General features: G+C 40.5%; 1 protein-coding gene across 7 annotated transcripts in view; it reads left to right on the top strand.

Annotated features, from left to right (window-relative positions):
- Positions 1-3278: 3278 nt before the first annotated feature.
- Positions 3279-17521, top strand: part of COL11A1 (collagen type XI alpha 1 chain) — a 131622-nt gene continuing 117379 nt past the window's right edge. For all 7 annotated transcript variants that reach the window (XM_050306663.1, XM_050306667.1, XM_050306664.1 and 4 more), the window contains exon 1: positions 3279-3703. In XM_050306663.1, the coding sequence (XP_050162620.1) occupies positions 3589-3703 (115 nt within the window). In that variant the 5' untranslated portion in view covers positions 3279-3588. The remainder of the gene's footprint in view (positions 3704-17521) is intronic.

The raw sequence follows: 17521 nt of genomic DNA, 5'->3' as shown, positions 1-17521 counted from the left end.
TGTCTTTCATTACGAGGGTGCACTTCCCCAAATTTCTTCCTAATATTAATCATACAACAGAAAACTCTCAGAAAGCATAGATATGCACCAGAAACGAGACTATGATGAAATATCCACCTACCTAAGCCAAAAGAAATAAAGTAATAGAGAAGGCAGTGGGTGATGACTTTTAAGGCAGACATTTATTTTGCAGTATTCACTGACGTGCTGTGAACAGAACTGGAAAGGGCATCAACATTTGTGTGAAGCCAGAAACTAAAAGTCAAGATCCCTGAGATTCATGGAAACCAACAATAAAGGCACACTTATCCTTACAGAGCACTTGTTATTCCCAAGGAAATGACCCCTTTACATACAGAGAAAGGTCTTTTGCTTTTGGTCATGTCAAGGAATATGCTGGGAAAAACACAGTGTGATTGCAAGAGAGCCAAAGAAAACCATATTTTCACTTATATTTCATTACAGTGCCTATAGTCTGGAGAATGTGAGAGTGCTGCTGCTCTGAGTTTCTTGTAACCTACAGTGGTCCAAGGAAACATTCTCTTCTCCATAGTTCCTAACCCCTCCCCCTCTCTGCCCCAAAATACAACAATGACCCATCTGTGCACATACAAGAGAGCAATTCCTAATATTTAAACATGGGTTAATCTGCCAACGTTGATGTATCAGGGACAGAACATAATGAATGTCACAGTGCTTGGTCTTTCTTTTCACTAAAACTGTCTTGAAGAGTAATGAGGAACAAAAAGGCCGACAGAAAGAACAAACCACTGTGGGTCACAGCTGATTTAAAAAATAACATTCTGGTTTTCTCTGAAAAAGTTTTCATATTTTAACCCTATTTCATATTCAAGAAAGAACATATTTCTCCTGAAATTACATCTAAGGGTTGAAAATTTCTAACAAAAATATTTTAAGAATAATTTTAAGGCACTCAAAGCTTATTTATGCTCTGAATCATTATCTATTCTTTAGCATATTTTCATGGCACCTAGGCTGCCATTACTTCACTCTAAAACATCATCATTGCACTTAAGAAGGTTAAAAGCAATAACTAAGAAAATAAATGTAAATAATTTAATTGTAAATAAATAGTCCTTAAATACTGAATTTGACAGGCTGCAAGATGTGAATCTTCATCTAAATGGCATGTAACTTCTCTCTCATAACTGCTGAATTTGATGGCAATTTATTACATGTCTCTGTGGTTTGGTATGCCAGCATGCAAAAATAACTGAGCTAGCTCTAAATTAAGGTGGTCCTTGTACTAGAATTAATATAGAATTTTACAGAATCGTATATTAATATAACATGCTACCTCACCTGTCTTCCCACTGACACTTTGAGAGATGAACCACATACCCTAAAATTTAAGTAATGGTAAAGGCACTGTGTAAAATTACTGTTCTCTGCACTGTGAGAATACTTATTCTTTTTCACCACTATCTGAAATACTTCCATTTCTTCCCCTGGGCAGAGGCAGAGTTTACTAGGATACAGTATAGCTGCACTCATTTAGGACAACTGCAAGGCTTCAAAAAAAAAATGGAAGTAGCAAGAATGCTGGTGATAGAAAACTATGTGTAATTTATAAGCATGAAGAGGAAACTTGAAACTTTAGAGCATATGAGAGATCTTTCCAGTGACAACTTGAGTAAAAACAATTGCCATTGGGACTACCTATTGACATGGTAATGAAGGAGATTGAACCATCCAGTTCACTTGATCTGCTCTAGACAGCATCTAGTAAATGACAGAACATCATAGATTGGTAGAGAAACAATAATAGTACTGACTTTTGGGGACCTGTACATAGTTTAGAGTATAAGACAGACAACTGTAAAACCAAACAAAATATTCTATAAGCAGCTGGGTCTAGTCTCACAGTCGCTGGAGAGATGGCTTAGTGAACAGGGTGCTGTTGGGTTAAATGGTTGATGATCTTAGAGGTCTTTTCCAACGTTAATGATTCTATGAGTAAGTTTTTGTACAGAAAAGTGGGATGCATATGGAGCATTTTGGTGCTCCACAGCTCTACTGGGGGTAACTACATGAAGTGCCAGAAGAACCTTGTGTATCTCTTCACTGAATGGCACTCAATGCACAGCACTTAAGGGAGCTCAGATGTAATTGTGTGATGGACCTCAGCCCCCTCAGCTGCAAATCTCATGATAATTATACCTATTGTTTCAGAAAGCCAAGGACAGAAAGAGCTAGTTATATTAATACAGTACAGCAAAACATAAGCTATTGTACGAAAGGACAATAAATTTCTTTTATTTGACATATAAAAGAACACGTATTTTTTGATAAGCCATATGCTTATTAATTACTGTAAGGCATTAAAGATCTCAGTGAAGGCAAATTTTTAAAAAACTCTATATACATTTCTACTAAAACGTGACCATGCTTTTCTCTCATTTTCCAGAGGAGCCAGGGCAGAACGTGATCCCAACGGAGGATCTCGACTGGGCATACCACCTCCCGCGCGGGCCGGTCCCCGTAAGCGATGCCGCACAGGTGGGGCAGGACCGGAGTGCGAGCGGGAGGTGTCGCGGGGAGGAGCCGTCACACCTGGCTCCCCGGGCTCCAGGTGTGGTGAGCCGGGGAACGGGGCGCCTGTTTAGCGGCGGGCTTTTCCTTCACCATGCCGCTCCCTCCTGTCTCACATCCCTTAGAGCGAAGGTCCCGGAGGTCCCCCAAGGGTGTGCGAGAACAAGCTGCGCCTCAGAGGGGTGTGAAGGGGAACGCCGGGGCCGGACCCGCCGCAGCACCAACGCCAGCGGGCAGTTGCTGGGACCCCGAAGGGCCGCCCGGCAGAGCTTCCCCTCAGCGCCCCGGCTCCTCTCACGCACATTCCTCCCCTCAGACTTGCCCTGCCTCGCCCCCTCTCAGCCGGCGTCCCCCTCCCCCCGCTTCCCGCGTGTCCCCAGCGTCGCCCCCGGCCCAGCCCTCCCCGTCCCCGCTCCGCGGGGCGCCGCGGCCGCCTCTGCGCATGCTCGGGGCCGGGGGCCCCGCGCCGTGCCGGGCGGGGGGCAGCGCTGCCCCAGGGACGGGGCATCCCGGCGGCGCCCCCGCACCGCTCCCGCACCGCTCCCGCACCGCCGGCCCCGCTCCCCGAGCGCCTCCGGCGGGGCCGCTCTCCGCCGCCGCGGGGGCCGGCGGTGCCCGCGGAGCAGCCGGTGTGCCGCCGCCGAGGCGGAGGGCGGTGCTGTGGGCGGCCGGGGGAGCCCCGCGATTGGCCTCCGCCCGGCGGCTGGCGTGTCAGTCGGGCTCCAGGGGTGGCCCTGGGAGCTGCTCGCCCAGCCCTCTGACGGGATGAAGCCTTTAGGGGGATGCGGCGCTCTTTGCATTTTGATTAAAGCCCCTCAGCTCCCCTCAGTCTGAAGGCAGGGCACCGGGGAGGACGGGTCGGAGGGGCCTGTGCGAGGCCGGGCAGAGCGGGAGCGGGTCGAAACAGAGAAAACCCCTCTCGGTTTATCACGTATGGCTCTATAGGAGAAATCATCTCTGGGAATATAGTGGAAAGGACGGAGCTGGTATAAACTGAAGGCGCCCGTGTTTAATTCACACTTGTGGGTGCCCAGCATGGAGATGCAGAGATGGTCCACAAGGTGGAAAACGAGAAGGTGGCCCTGGGACTCGGCTGTAACCGTGCTCATCACCTTCGCTATCCTTCTCCGGACTGCAGAGGTCAGAGGAGGTAAGAAACCAAAGGGGAGCCGGGGAGTCTAGTCGCCTCTCTTCCCCTCCTCGGGGAGAGGACCCGGGGCACGGCTGTGGCCGCGTTTCGGAGGAAACCTGTCAGAGCGAGTGCCGGTGCAGGGGAGCTGAGAGCGCACGGAGGCGCTGGGGCCGGCGCGGGGACCCGCTGGGAGCCCCCGGCGGCGCGGGCGGGGGACGTCCCTCCCAGGTGCCGCGGCGCGATGGCTCCCGTTCAGCCTCAGCCTTAAACTTTGGATGTGGTTTTAATGAGGTAAAGGGGATGCACACTGGCGGGGCGGGAAGATGAAAGAAATACTTGTTGAGCAGAGTGACTTATCCTCTTCCAGTACTGGACTCTGTTTTGTGGAGTGTGCGTCCGCTTTTCAGTGTTGTTGAACTGCTCAAGTTCACCAAGTTGTGACTGGAATGGAACAAGTATCTGCCTTCTCCTAGGAGGGGCGAGGAAAGGGAAAGTTGGGGTGGGGGAGGCTCCCTGCTCTGACTTTCTGCATTCTCCGCTCTTTCATTTTTCCTTTTGGAACGCGTTTCATTGGGCAAAAAGTTTTCCAGGACGCAAGGGTGGGAGGCAGCCCCTGGGGCAGCGGCGCCCCGCAGGTGGAGATGCCCGGGGTTGCTCGAGGGGCTCAGCCTGACGCTCGCTGGGCTCCACAAGGGCGGTGTCAGCGCCGGGGCGCCGTCCCCAGCCTCCTCCCCCCTTTGCAGCCTCCCCGGGCTATCGAGTGGTCCCTTAGGTGTCCGTGGACCTGGTGGGCAGGGTGCGGCCCGCGGGGGACTTGCAATGGGAACAAGAGCCAGGCTGCAGCGCGGCAGCCTCGGCAGAAAGGAATCGCCGCCCCCTCCCCCGCACCACCCCTCGCGTCCCCCGCACTTCTCCCCGCACCGCTCCCGGCACGGCTCAGCCCCAGGCCCCCGGCACATCTGGGCGTTCGGAGCTGTGCTGTACTGTGCGGAGCTGCAGTGTGTAGTCTCTGGTGGCGGGAGAGCTTTCCTCTCCTCCCGCGGGTGAAAACGCTGCCTCTTTCTCCCTTCCTCCCTCCCTCCCTCCCTCCCTCCCGCCGGACCCCGCAGGAGCATCTAGGGGCCAGTCTGGCTGGGATGGAGGTTTTTATTTTACTGTGAGGCTTAACTCTCCGGAATGAAAGGTTCATTTTTTAAACACATTTATTATTTTAACGAAGTACTGCATTCCCACTTTCCGAATCAACAGGCGTCCTAGGGGGAGCAGGGAAAGGTGATCAGTTTCCATTCAAGCCTTTATACCTGGGTACAACCTTGACGGTGTCAGATCAATCAGGGCTCCTGCCCCCTGCTGGCCCCGCTTCTGACAGGGACTGGAAGGGGTCAGATTTCATTCCTATTGCAATTCCACTGACTCGGTGGAATTACACCAAGAGCGAATTAATCTTGCAGAGCTTCAAGGATTCGGGCTACTCGTTACTATGTCGAAACTAAATTTCTTCAAGAAGTGATACTGTCCTCAAAGGCATGATCGATTTCTTATGCCGCTTTTCACAGTAGAACTCACTAAATTAGGTAGGATTTATGTAGACTATGTTTACAGAGTGGGTTGGATGCAAGTGACAAGTTAAAAGAAAATCTAAATCCAAACAGCCCAGCAAAAATCAACAGAAGTTACGTGGTACTTACTGAACTCTATTCTGCAACATTAAGCAGACTAATTCGGTTTTGGAAACTTTATGAAAAACTTGAAAATCTTCTCTTCTAGTCTTCTGCATAGAGGACATTTCAGAAACTTAAAACTACAGGCTTCTTGTGTTTGTAAAAGCATTTTGAGAAGAACTTGGTTCTTGAACTTTTCTGAAATACAGTATGCTATTTGCTTAGAAACTACAGGGAGCTGTGTGTTTAGGGCTTGATCTGTTATTGAAGTCAGTAAGAGTTTTTCCATTGACTGCAGAGGGAGTAGAATTTGACCTAATTTCTCTAACAGAGTACAAGGGAGGTATTTCTGAATCATCTTTTATGCATTCTAATCTTATTTAAAGTAGTTAAAAGATAACATAGGGCATGATGACTCATATTTGAAAATAGAAGAGGGAAAATAACAAGGAATAAAATCAAATAGCATACTACAGCAGGTAAACAATATGACAAAATGAAAATGCTGGATGAAATATTAATTGCCCTTATATACTATTTTAAATTCTATATTCTTCAATTTTCATTTCATAAATTATCTCTATGAAAAGAAAATTAACTTTATATGAATACATCATGTAATCATATAGCAATGACTTCCTTTTAAGACAAGAGAAACCATTCCATGTAGACAAATCTGAACAGATCCCTAAAATTCATTACTTTTTAAAGTTTCTTTATTTAACACACACACACAGAGTCAAAGAGGGAACTATGAGGTGTCTTTCATAGAAGTAAGAAATGGTGTGTGAAGGTGTGTTTGGGCTTTTGAGTTATTTCTTCTTTAGACAGAAAAAGTTACAGAAGTGAGAATAAACTGAATGGGAAAAGCAGTGACTCATATTTGGTCAGCTCAGTGCTCACCAGCTCTTAACCAGCTCTTTTTAGAAAATATTTTTTCTTTAAGACTTGGCTAAAGCAAACAAAATTCAGTATTTTAAAAGACATCCTTTGATTTCCTTTCCCCTTCCTCACCTTTAATACTGAATCTGTTGGTAATGTGTTTGGAATGAATAAACTCATTTAGTTGAAATGGCATGGCTTCAACACTATAAATTTTTTGTAAGAGCTTGACATCAATGCACTATTGTGATGCTGATTTAAATTTCATGGGCAAGAAATGAAAAATCAGTCTTTTTATTATTTATAAGCTTTTTCAAGCAAATGGAAATCCAACTCTTAATCTGAGTGAAAAAAAAAAAAAAAGATTTAAGAAGCCTTACTGAAAATGAGGCTGTGAAGATATATATAGAAAACACACTTTGGACCTTCTGTGTCAGTGACAAGCAGATTTGTTTCTAATATAGAATAGATACCTCTTACTGTCATCTTAAGCAATACAAAGGTTCCTTGTGCTTCCCCCACCCAGGCTTGGAAACTAGTGGGAGTTCTAGGTGCAGAAGGAATGCAGAACTGGGCCAATTAATGATGGCGAAAGGAGAGGCTTTGTGGGTGCACACTTAACACTGTTGCTTCTATGTAATTGCTGAGGAAGTTACACTGTAATTACTTAGTAAGGAAGATATGGATCTGTTTCTTGAATGTATCCGGCTAGTCTAAACCTGGACAAAATGGACTTTTAAACCAGAAAATAGAAATTTCTTCTCAGAACTGTTAATGATATAAAGCACTTCTGATTTTAACTGATCAAGTCACTTTTAAGGTTGAAAAAGAACATAAACGTTTAAGTTATTGCTTTATTTCTTAGTGAAATTGTCTTACGTGTTAGTTTGTGTTTCTCAGATTAATATTGACAAAGTTAGCAAAAATAAATAAATCAAAGGGTGCCATCACTAGATGCAGCTAGTGGTCCTAGCTGAAGTTTTTCTGAGTCCCAAGGATCAGCAGGTGAAATGGTCCAATCTTCCCAGGGTAGTTTGAGAGTATACGTCTGTTTTGCTATATAATTTAGATTTCTTAATAGTTTATAAGGTAAAATAATTGTTTCAACTGCAGCAGCAGACATCAGGCAGAAAAATGACTGGTATGTGTTATTAATTTTCTAGAGCATGTGTCTTTGCATTTAATTTAGGAGACTCCACAAGGATCCAAGAAAGGACTATTTAGGCTGCAGAAAATTACGTCTTTTTACTAGCTCTGCAGAAAAGAAGTTTCTCAACTTCATTTTTGTGTATATCTTAACAAAAGTAACTGTATATAAGTGCATATAGAATATCCACAAATACTCAATGGTTTTGGCTTGAAATAATCTCTGTCTCTGGCACCTATAATTGGAATGACAGTAGGAAAAAAAAATCTTGGATAGGAAATATTTCCTGGTGCTATCTTTTGTTCTGATTAGTAGAAAGAAAACTCCACACCAAACCAGCCCACCCCCAGCCCCCCTATTGTTTGTGAATTTGGTGTCTGCAGCAGTTGTAAAATGTAGGCAAGAGGTTGTCATGCCCAAAGTTACTTGATGTCCTCCAAATAGAACCCTTAATACTAACATGGTTGCAGCACACTAAGGGAGCCATGACATTACTACTGAAGTTATACCTAAAACACACTGGAGCAATTATGTCTTTCCCGGATTTGTTTTGTACAGTGGCGAACAGTAGGGTTTCCATCTGCCAGCAAGATTAAGAAGTTGCTTTTCTTTTCTCTGTAGAGCACTCTGCTTCTTTTCAGAAGAAATCCTCCTAGCATTGGTTAATTTATCATTGTTCTGAGTATTTGTTGATAATGGGGGGAATAAATTAAGCAGAGCTTGGGAGAAATCTCTAATGTTCTAAGAATGTGAAGTCTCATGCAGTGATAAAGATTTGCCCTCTGGATGGACACAATAGAGAGCAGTGGCTTAAAAGGAATTAGGTTAACACACATGCCTGTTGCAAGGGCTTAGAACTGTTCTACTCGGTATTAAATACCAAGTTTACAGACTGTAAATGTAAGGATTAATTGTTGACCCGGTTATTACAATAGTAGTAGAATCTGGCAGAACTTAAATTCCTTTTAGCACATTAGCACACATAAGGCGTTGTAAAACCTTTGTGAATTTCAGGTCTGGGACTTCACCGTGTGTCAAAGTGTTAATGCACACAGTGTGTGAAACAGAAGGAATTTGGCAGAGCTCATATTATAGAAGTCAAGTGTTTGCTGCAAACCAAACTGAAAGATGTATTATAATAGATGATTTGAAAAAAACCCAAAGATACTGATCCTACTATAAATAATGTCAGCAGCAGCTAAGCTTTGTCTATAATACAAATTAACTTATCTGTGAGTCAAATTATGGTCACATTGTGGGAGTATTGCTGTAGAATAAGTGTTAACCTACTCTGTCCCTTAGCTGTGTACCTTATCTTACTCAAATTATCATAGTAATCAAGCATTCATAGTTTATTAAAAAAATAAGTTCATGATGTTTCAACCTTGCTTAAGAGGCATTCCTGCTAATATTAATAGAATACAGAACTGAGTCTGATTTCCTTGCCTTGCTCTCATAAGAGAGAGAATACCTTTGACATCAGTGAAAGTATGGTGGAAGTTTTTAGTTCCATATGTTGTTTCTCTATCAAATTAAATAGAATTACTTTAAATGGCACCATTTCTAAATCTTGTCCTTAGCTGTATTCTATGCTTAAAGCTGAAAAATGTACAAATGTTCCACATTTGAAAACTCCCATTTATTAGAAGATCTTTTTGAAGTGTTATTTGGGTTATTTCTGAATAAATACCTTAATAACAAAACTTTTAAGTGGGCTCAGCATCTTTGATGTTTAATTGCTGAGGGAACACCTTGTCTCTTCCTGTAGCAGGGACTATTTTTTGACTGGTTTTTGTTTTTGGATGAGGCAATAGAAACAGGATACCCCAAGAATGTAATACTTGTTTTGCTGATTTTCACAATGGAAAGTACTGTGTCCACTGTCTGTACAAAAACAGCTTTTTGAATCTTTAGCAGAGACCTCAAAATAGTTAGACACTTGGACTGCAGTATTGATAGATTTTGCTGGGGTGCTAAATAAGAACAACTCCATAGGAATATGGAGACAGATGTTAAGGTATTGTAATCCCAGGGATCAATACAGGCCTGCACCAGATGATGAACTAGCCCAGTTCTCTGGGGGTAACAAGTGAAACTGTTTATGGAGTCAGCATCAGGTCCTGAATGTTTGATTGCAGTCAATGTTGCTGAACAAGTGATAAAAGTACAACCTATCTAGTCTCAAAGAAGGTTTTGAGTAATAAAAAGTCACATTTTATGGTAAAATACATAAAACAAATATGATAAAAAGTCTCAAAATCTAGGTTACACTCCAGAATTATGCAGTCTAACAAAATCTAGAAATATTCTTACTCTTTGCTGAATATTTCCAGTAAATAAATCAGCTAAAGTTGTTAAAGATCTGAGCCTATAGCTGAGTATAGACAAGTTTTCCACTGTTTTCAGTATGGGATTTCAGTGGGGGGTTTTGTGGTTTTGTTTGGTTTTTGTTTGTTTGGGTTTTGTTGGGGTTGTTTGTTTCTTTGTTGTTGGTTTGGGTTTTCTTGTTTGGTTGGTTGGGTAGGTTTTTTTTACTCTATGAGTACTGGAGATTGGTAATTAAAAGGAGATATAGTTAGTATTTGGTGAGTATCAAAATTGTATCTCATATATACCTAGACTTTGAAATATTATAAAGTATTCAGTAGATTTGGCAGCATAAGAAGTCAATGAAAAATTTCCAAGTAACTGGTGTGGAAACAGAAGTAGCCAGTTCTGAGCGGTTTCACACAAGCCTCTATTGGTGAAATAGTCAATCCTAGGCCATTGAAAGCATTCCTATATGCATCTGGATAATCTCTAGTTCTCATAATCGTTAAATATGAAAGCACTGCAATAACACCTTCTTCTAAAAATGTCACCAGTCAAGATCCCAATTACATAATTAATCTAAAAGCTAACACGTAGGAAAATTCTTAACAGGTAAAACAACCTTAAAGTATGTCTCTAGAAATATATATATATGAGGGCAATATACATTTGGTTCATCTCATAAATTTGTATTCAGTTTCCTTTAAAAAAACCCCAACAGCTTGATTTTCAGGAGCACTATGTAATTACTTTAGGCAACCCAATTAGCTTCATTTTTGTACCTTGAAGATGCTCTGTAACTCACTTCTGCAGCCCATAAAACAGAGAGTTCATTTGATCCAGCTCTGTAAAGTCCTTTGGTCAACATCTCTGAAAAGCGCTGGAACCCTCACAAAGGACGCTGCAGAACCGACGCGTCTGATGCTTCCTCCCAGAGCAGTCTTCTGTTACACGTCTGGGCTCTCAGTGGAGTTGGGATTCTCAGACTGCCAGGCCCAAAAGCATGTGAGGAAGGGCAGCTCTGCCCAGAGCTAGCCAGTAGGAAATACTGAGGCCAGAAGTGTCTGATCCTTTTCTAGTGCTTAGACACCTATGGCCAAACTGCAGGGAATCGTTGCTTGGGATACAGAGGCTGGAGCCTGCAGTGGGAAGGTAACAGAGTCCTTTCTAAGAACTGGGCAGCTCAGTGAAGCGTTTGGGCATAACATGCTTTTGAATTCCTGCTTTTGGATGTTTACTTCTGCATTAATGCTTACCAGATGAAGAACACAGTAAAATAATAAGTATAGATAATAATAATTCTATATATTTGTGGTTTTCAAAGATACCCATCATAAGTGCCCCCAATAAGTAGAAGTGTCTAAGGGTAAAAATAGAAACAAAAATATTCTTACCACATTAGAAATAGCACAGATTTCTAGTAATAGATGGGTCTTGTCTTGTATCCTAAAGGTCAGCAAACTAGCGGTTTAACAAATCCAGGTTCTAACGCTGCTGGTAAAGACCTCTTATATTTATTAAGCCTTGGACCATTTAATGAGTGTCAGAAACCTTCATCATAGCATTGTTTATCCTTACCCACCTTTAGAATACATGGAAGGTCCTTAGAATGAGCACTTATAAAGATTCAAAATTTTAAGAAAAGTAAATAAACTAAATAACTGTAGGCTATTATGCCTTTAATGGGTAACATGGTTTCAAAAACCTGTGGAGCAGCCAGTACTTCCTATTTCAGTCCCTAAATATATACCTAGAAATCTAACCATAGGTAGCCTATTTTGAAAGTCTTGTCCACAAGTATAAGGAGTCCCTTCATTAATACTCACCAAATATGCACATTTTAGCCTACCTACCAGGCTGTAACAGCTAGTATGTTTTAAATGATCTGTTACAATGACATAAAACTGGACTAAAACTTTGAAAAAACACTCCATTTAGAACTGAAGATTAATGTTTCAACGCTCTTTAAGTTCTAGCTTTTGCAGTGGTTCCATTGGAACAGATTACTGGCAGAATGAAACCTATTTCCATGGAAAAATATGAAGTAAAATAATAGTAATTTAGAGACATTAGTCTTCCTAAATTTCTCATATAATTATTCTTTTTACTGGGGCAAATTGAGCTCCTTTCTACTCCAGGGTTGTATCTCACTAATTAGGAGTTACTGATCATAACTCTTAAAGGGTCTACAGTTATTTAGTTTATCGTGGAGTCATCACTCAGTTTCACATCAATCAAAAAAGGGCATTGCTGAAGAATTATGATAACTCAAAGTTGCCTGTTTATTTTATTGGAAAAACACATAATACTGTTTATTGTAAAAATACTGTTTACTATATCAAAAAACAAGGAAAAGGCAAAGTGACTAGAGGTATTAACAGTATGGCAAACACTGAGTTGCCCCTCCATTTGCTAAGGTATATCTGTAAAGAATACCGGCTCTTTTTTTTTCCCCTTGAGTTCTGTGATTGTTTGCATTTAAAGTGTGTCCTCCAGCATGCAATCTGTTAGCATCTTGCAAATTATGTAGGGGAACACAACCTTTAAATAGGGAAGGATCATTGTGCCTGAGCTCGCTCACAAAATTAAGAGACTAAGACCCAGGAGTTACCAGACCAAAATCTAAATATGATGGGATTTCAACTTCCTTGATTTACTAGGTATTTCAACAGAAATAATAATATTTTGGTCTAAATGAGTCATCCCCTAAATAATTTCATATGTGAATGGATTTTGTAGCCAGAAGCTGCCACTGCAGTCACTTTCCTGTCAATCCTGGAGAGTTCTACTTTGAGGCCTGACAATGAAGTCCTTCCTTCTGAAAATGCAGATGATTATTTCCTGTATATACCCTGTCTTCAATAACAGCCTTCCTTGAACTGTTTGGTCCTAAGGACCAGCACCAGCACCTTCATCTGCAGCTACAAAATGCTTTGCTGTACAGTTTATAGCAAGGGAATAGGTGTCAGGTTTGGTACACCCTGTTTGAAAAGGTTCAGTACTCTATTCCCACTGCAGCTTCTAAGTGTTTTACAGTGTGTTAAATAGAAGAAAACTCAAGATGTGACCTTTAGATAAGTCCATTCTGACTTCCATGGTTATCTTTTAAGGAATAATCAAACTCACTCAAAAGTTCTCAGGTCAATGAATAATATATTTTCAATCTGCATGCATTGCAAGTCTACTGAGGAGCAGTGCATGCATGTGGGATGGGATCACTAAATGTTTGACCTCCACAGATCTGAGGAAGGCAGGAGATACTGAGATCCACGCCAGTGTGCAATTGCAGCCACTCGTGGAATTGACACAGAAACTTCTCAATACAGCTTTACATAGGTTAGAAACCTGTCTGGTAGCCAACTAGCTTAGACGGGTCAAAGAAATTGCTGAAAAAGCACAAGTAGGCGGTAAAGGTTTTCTTCTGAAAAAAATTTCCAGTAATAGAATGTTCAGGTAGTTTTCTGTGAATGAAATGAATATGACACAGAATTTGTCAATTTATTTGTGACTGCAGCAGACTTAACTTACTAAGTGGAAGCTGATATGTGTGCTAAGAAACAGGAGATCAAGTTTTTTGTATGTTTAAGTGTCAATTTATTGACATATACACTACTTTGAGTCATACAGGACAGAACATTCTATTTACATGAAACCATACAGCTCTCTTTTCTGTGTGTGTTATGACCTAACATTTACATACCTAGCATTGTCAGCAGTGTCACTCACTAAACTGATTTGAGTAAAACTTTTTTAAAAAGCATATTGTAAATCAAAACAGTTTTCATAAATGAAAATTCATTAAAATAAAGATAATTAACTTTAGTCTTTTTTCCAAAGTTATTGTGGCTGGTATAATTCCAAAGATGACACTACTGCCATTAGATGCACTGTTGATCTATCTTTCTTGGGTTCTGCTCAGTTTACCTTTGTAGTGTCAGGTGGGCTTTGTCACAATGCAGAAATTTAGTGGTGGCCACTGAAGCAGAAACAAGGAATTTTACTACCTTTTACTTTGGTACTACATTCACCATGATCTCAGTTACAGACAGGGTACATATTTAATAAACTAAGATAATATTTAACACTCCTTTCTCTGATATCATGACTTGTCATGGTGCCTGGGAACCTCCACCATGGACAGTTTCCACCACGAGAAAGGCAGAGCCATATTATTTAATAGATTCCAGCTCAAATATCGGGAAGTCTAAGTGAAGGAAGCAAGTCTTCTGAACTTGAATAATGTGTGCTATTGACATTTGTGACATTATAACATATCAGCAATGAATCTGGTGTTTTCATCAGATTCAGTTTAACTCCAGAAGATATGACATTGAGCAACTGTAGTAGCTGTTGAGTGTAATGCAATAGAAAGATATCATAATTTGATCCATATGTGTAGTATCAGTATTAATAAGAATGATATATCACGAATTTTCTTTCACTTTAGAGATTGTGGAGTGCAGTGAAAGCTATGATATTTTTAACTGTGACTGCATGATAATAATGTTCTTTTTCAATCTTTAATACCATTGTATTTTTACAATATGTGGTTATTATTTCATTTAATAGAATGCATTGTCATAGGCTTTAGAACAAATGTATCATTGTATATAGAGGACGTTTAGGCTTGAAAGTGCTAACCAAAATTGGAAGTCAATTTTTACTTACTTTCCCTCTCTCCAAATAAACAGAAGACACATGAAGTTTTCCTCAGTACCATTTAAAGTAGTTTAGAAAATTTTATATTTCTGTCAAAGTGCCTTTTTTCTCCCTAAGTTTCCTAGTTAGTTACAATAGAAGAAAGCTAAAGGGAAAGGAAAGGAAGATTAAATACAGCTTTGAAGTTATATTTAATGTGAAATGCTCTGGACCAAATGTTCTTATCCATATCGCTATAAATATGGAATCTCATTGAGTGAATGGATGTACTTCAATCGTACCATAGTATTTGACTTTACAATTTTAAATATTGCAAGTTACTAGTTATCTTTGGCCTTAAGATGCTACACCACTAATTTTTGTTTGTGTGCTTTATCTTCTTTTTATTTGAAAACCAGGAACTTATGATGGAGTTAAATGATTAACAGTTTGGTATCTTGAAAGATACTGGAACACTCAGGTTCCCATCTCATGTAATTCTGTTTTCCAAAAAGAGATTTCTGAAGAATTTGCCTTTGCCATACCTGAAATCCCAGAATTTTTAAACACTTCTTCTCTGGCTACTATTGTGCAGTCTTTCAGTGACAGTGAAAGTTTCATGTCTCTCTGAATCTTTTGAATCAAGACATGTTCTGTTGAACTTTGCACTATAGTCATTAGTGAGAAGAATAACCCCCTGCAGTTGGTTCTATATCAGTGGAAGAGTAGCAGAGTGGAAACTTGCATTTTGGTTGCAGTCTGAAACTCAGGAGAGCTTAGGCTGAAAACTGCAGCCTTGCCCTGATGAACACAAGCTTCTTTTCCCAGGGTTATCTTGGGGCTTTGTCTGGCTTGCCTGCAAGAGGTGGCCTTCAAGTAGCAGTGCAGCATGGCCATAAACATCTGCATAAGGGATCTATTTTCCGCATCTGGATCTTGTATTTCATTGAATTTGCCTGGCAAACAGTTGAGTTTTCAAAACTGAGTCTTTCATAAGGAGAATTAACTGCATCCCAAGAACTGGGGAACTGGTGAATAGAGCTGTTTGCATGGTGCTTATTTGTTATTGCCTTGCCATCTGAAATTTTGGCACCAAATTGGAAAGATACAAAACCATTACATCATATAAGATTAATCTGCAGTTTTCTTTACTTTTACAGAAAATTATCCAAGGAATTTAAATAGAAGGTAAAATCTTCTAGGAAAGCTGTTTTATGCACTGCAAGGAAGGTCTCCTGAGAGACCCTTGATCTGCCAATATATGGGTTACTGATGTTGCCCCATATAAATACAAGCTGTAATCTTGGTTTCTGGACCACACAAACAGGCAAACTGCGTGACCTTAGAACTTGGGCTCTTTCTGGTTATTTCTTCCCATTCCCAGAAAACATGTGGGAGCAGCATGCTAGAGAAGAGGCAGTTTTCAGGGAAAGTGGAAGCTCTCAGGATACAGTGACACTGAGCACTGCAGAACGTTAAGGAAACTGGCAGAGAGAAGCCATAGTTTTAGGTGAAAGCTTCCAGACTATGCTCGTCTCTGAGTCGTCTTCCTACCTCTCTCCCTGGTCTTCTAAGCAGGCAGTGTTGGCTGTGTGAGGACTTCTCATGGTCCTTTACACTTGAGCAGGTTACCTCTAACCAGTGAGGGCCTAAGCTGCAGGTTTTCAAGAGCTATTTATATTAGACTGTATTCCTACACTTGTGCTCTGTGGCAACTGCATCTATTGCTTTCTGTAGATGCGCTGAGCTCGTTATCTGAGCATGCACAGTGAGCTCATCAAGAATTTTAAGACTGATGTATTGTCAGCATGGTCAAGCCTACTGAATGCTTATTCCATCTAGGTTTCATTACTTACAGAAAATATATTTAAAAGTCTTGAAATTCCATGAGACAAAATTTCCACTGGCAAAAAGAGGGGTCTTCTGCAGGAACCTCACTATATGGTAGCTCTAGGCATGGCACAGGAGGAGTCCTGCATCTTTTACGTGCCTGTCCGGTTTATCTAAAGAACCACGTTACTTTATAAATATTGTTTGAAGTGGCTGTCTGAAATCTTTGATATAAATTAGGGAAGCAGTTTCTGTTACTTGTGATCTGTATGTATTTAATAGGTCAGCCACCTTGTCTTTGGAGATAGACTAATTATCTTTTTTGCATTAATTGCTTCATGTAACTTGTCATTTCTATAGAAATTGTTATTGCATCTAACTTGTCACTTCTATGACAAATTACATTTCTAGAAATTCTTTTAAACTGACTAGTCTTTTTACTATTTTATGTTTCGTGAATCACAGTTTGCAGAAATAAATAAATAGTCAGCTGTGCACTATTAGCAAGAATGTTTGTTCTTATTATTTGGAATTCGTGGTTTGAAGATTGTCCTATTATTATTCTGTTCCTTGTCTGGAGGTTTTTTAGCAGGAGAACTAGCAGGGAGTAATGAATAATCTTGTTTATGGGTGAATAGTCTTCCAGTCAACCAGGCAAAGAAAGGCCATTATTCTAAAAAAATAATGAAGAATCTGGTGCAAATTATAGAAAAGAGCAAAGGAAAAAGGAATGTAGCAGTGGTTGACTTATACAGCAAATTGGAATTTTTACTAATATTTCTAGTGACTGGTTCTGCATTACTCTACTGGTTCAGACTATTATAGGTAAAGCAAAAATAGCCATCACTTACCAGAAAAAAAGAGTGGAAGTTCCTTCAATATGGTAGTAACTAGAATTGTGTGGAACACCTATAGAAAATGCATTATATCCATTAACATTTTTCTGTTAGTACTTAACAGAGAGGTAAGACTAATACTTTGCCTGTGTTTTTACACTCTTCCACTTGTTTGCAAATAGTTGTTCAAACAGTTGAATATTCATGGGAAGTGTATTTTGGACCTTAAAATGATATTTTGTTGACATGTAAAGTGAATGATAGCAGACAATAAATCAGCTATAGTTAATGCCACAGTGCAGTTCGAAGATGAGAAGTAAGGTCAAATTTACCAAGCACATTTCTCAGCTTTCACAGTGAAAATCATGTAAAACTTTGCCTGTCCAAATAAAGTTGTTATGAATTTACCAATGTAAAAACTGCAGAATAGAACCAGAGGAAAAAAAAAAAGTCTATTGAAATTCTATTTCCACTCAAAAAAGTATATTAACCAAGGGATCCATAGGGAGCATGACAATGAGCACCTTAATTT

The sequence above is a fragment of the Myiozetetes cayanensis genome, unplaced genomic scaffold (assembly GCF_022539395.1).
Source record: "Myiozetetes cayanensis isolate MyiCay16 unplaced genomic scaffold, myiCay2020 scf12, whole genome shotgun sequence".
NCBI classification, from domain to species: domain Eukaryota; kingdom Metazoa; phylum Chordata; class Aves; order Passeriformes; family Tyrannidae; genus Myiozetetes; species Myiozetetes cayanensis.
Note: the sequence above shows the minus strand (reverse complement) of the source record. Positions and strands in the feature narration are given on the sequence as shown.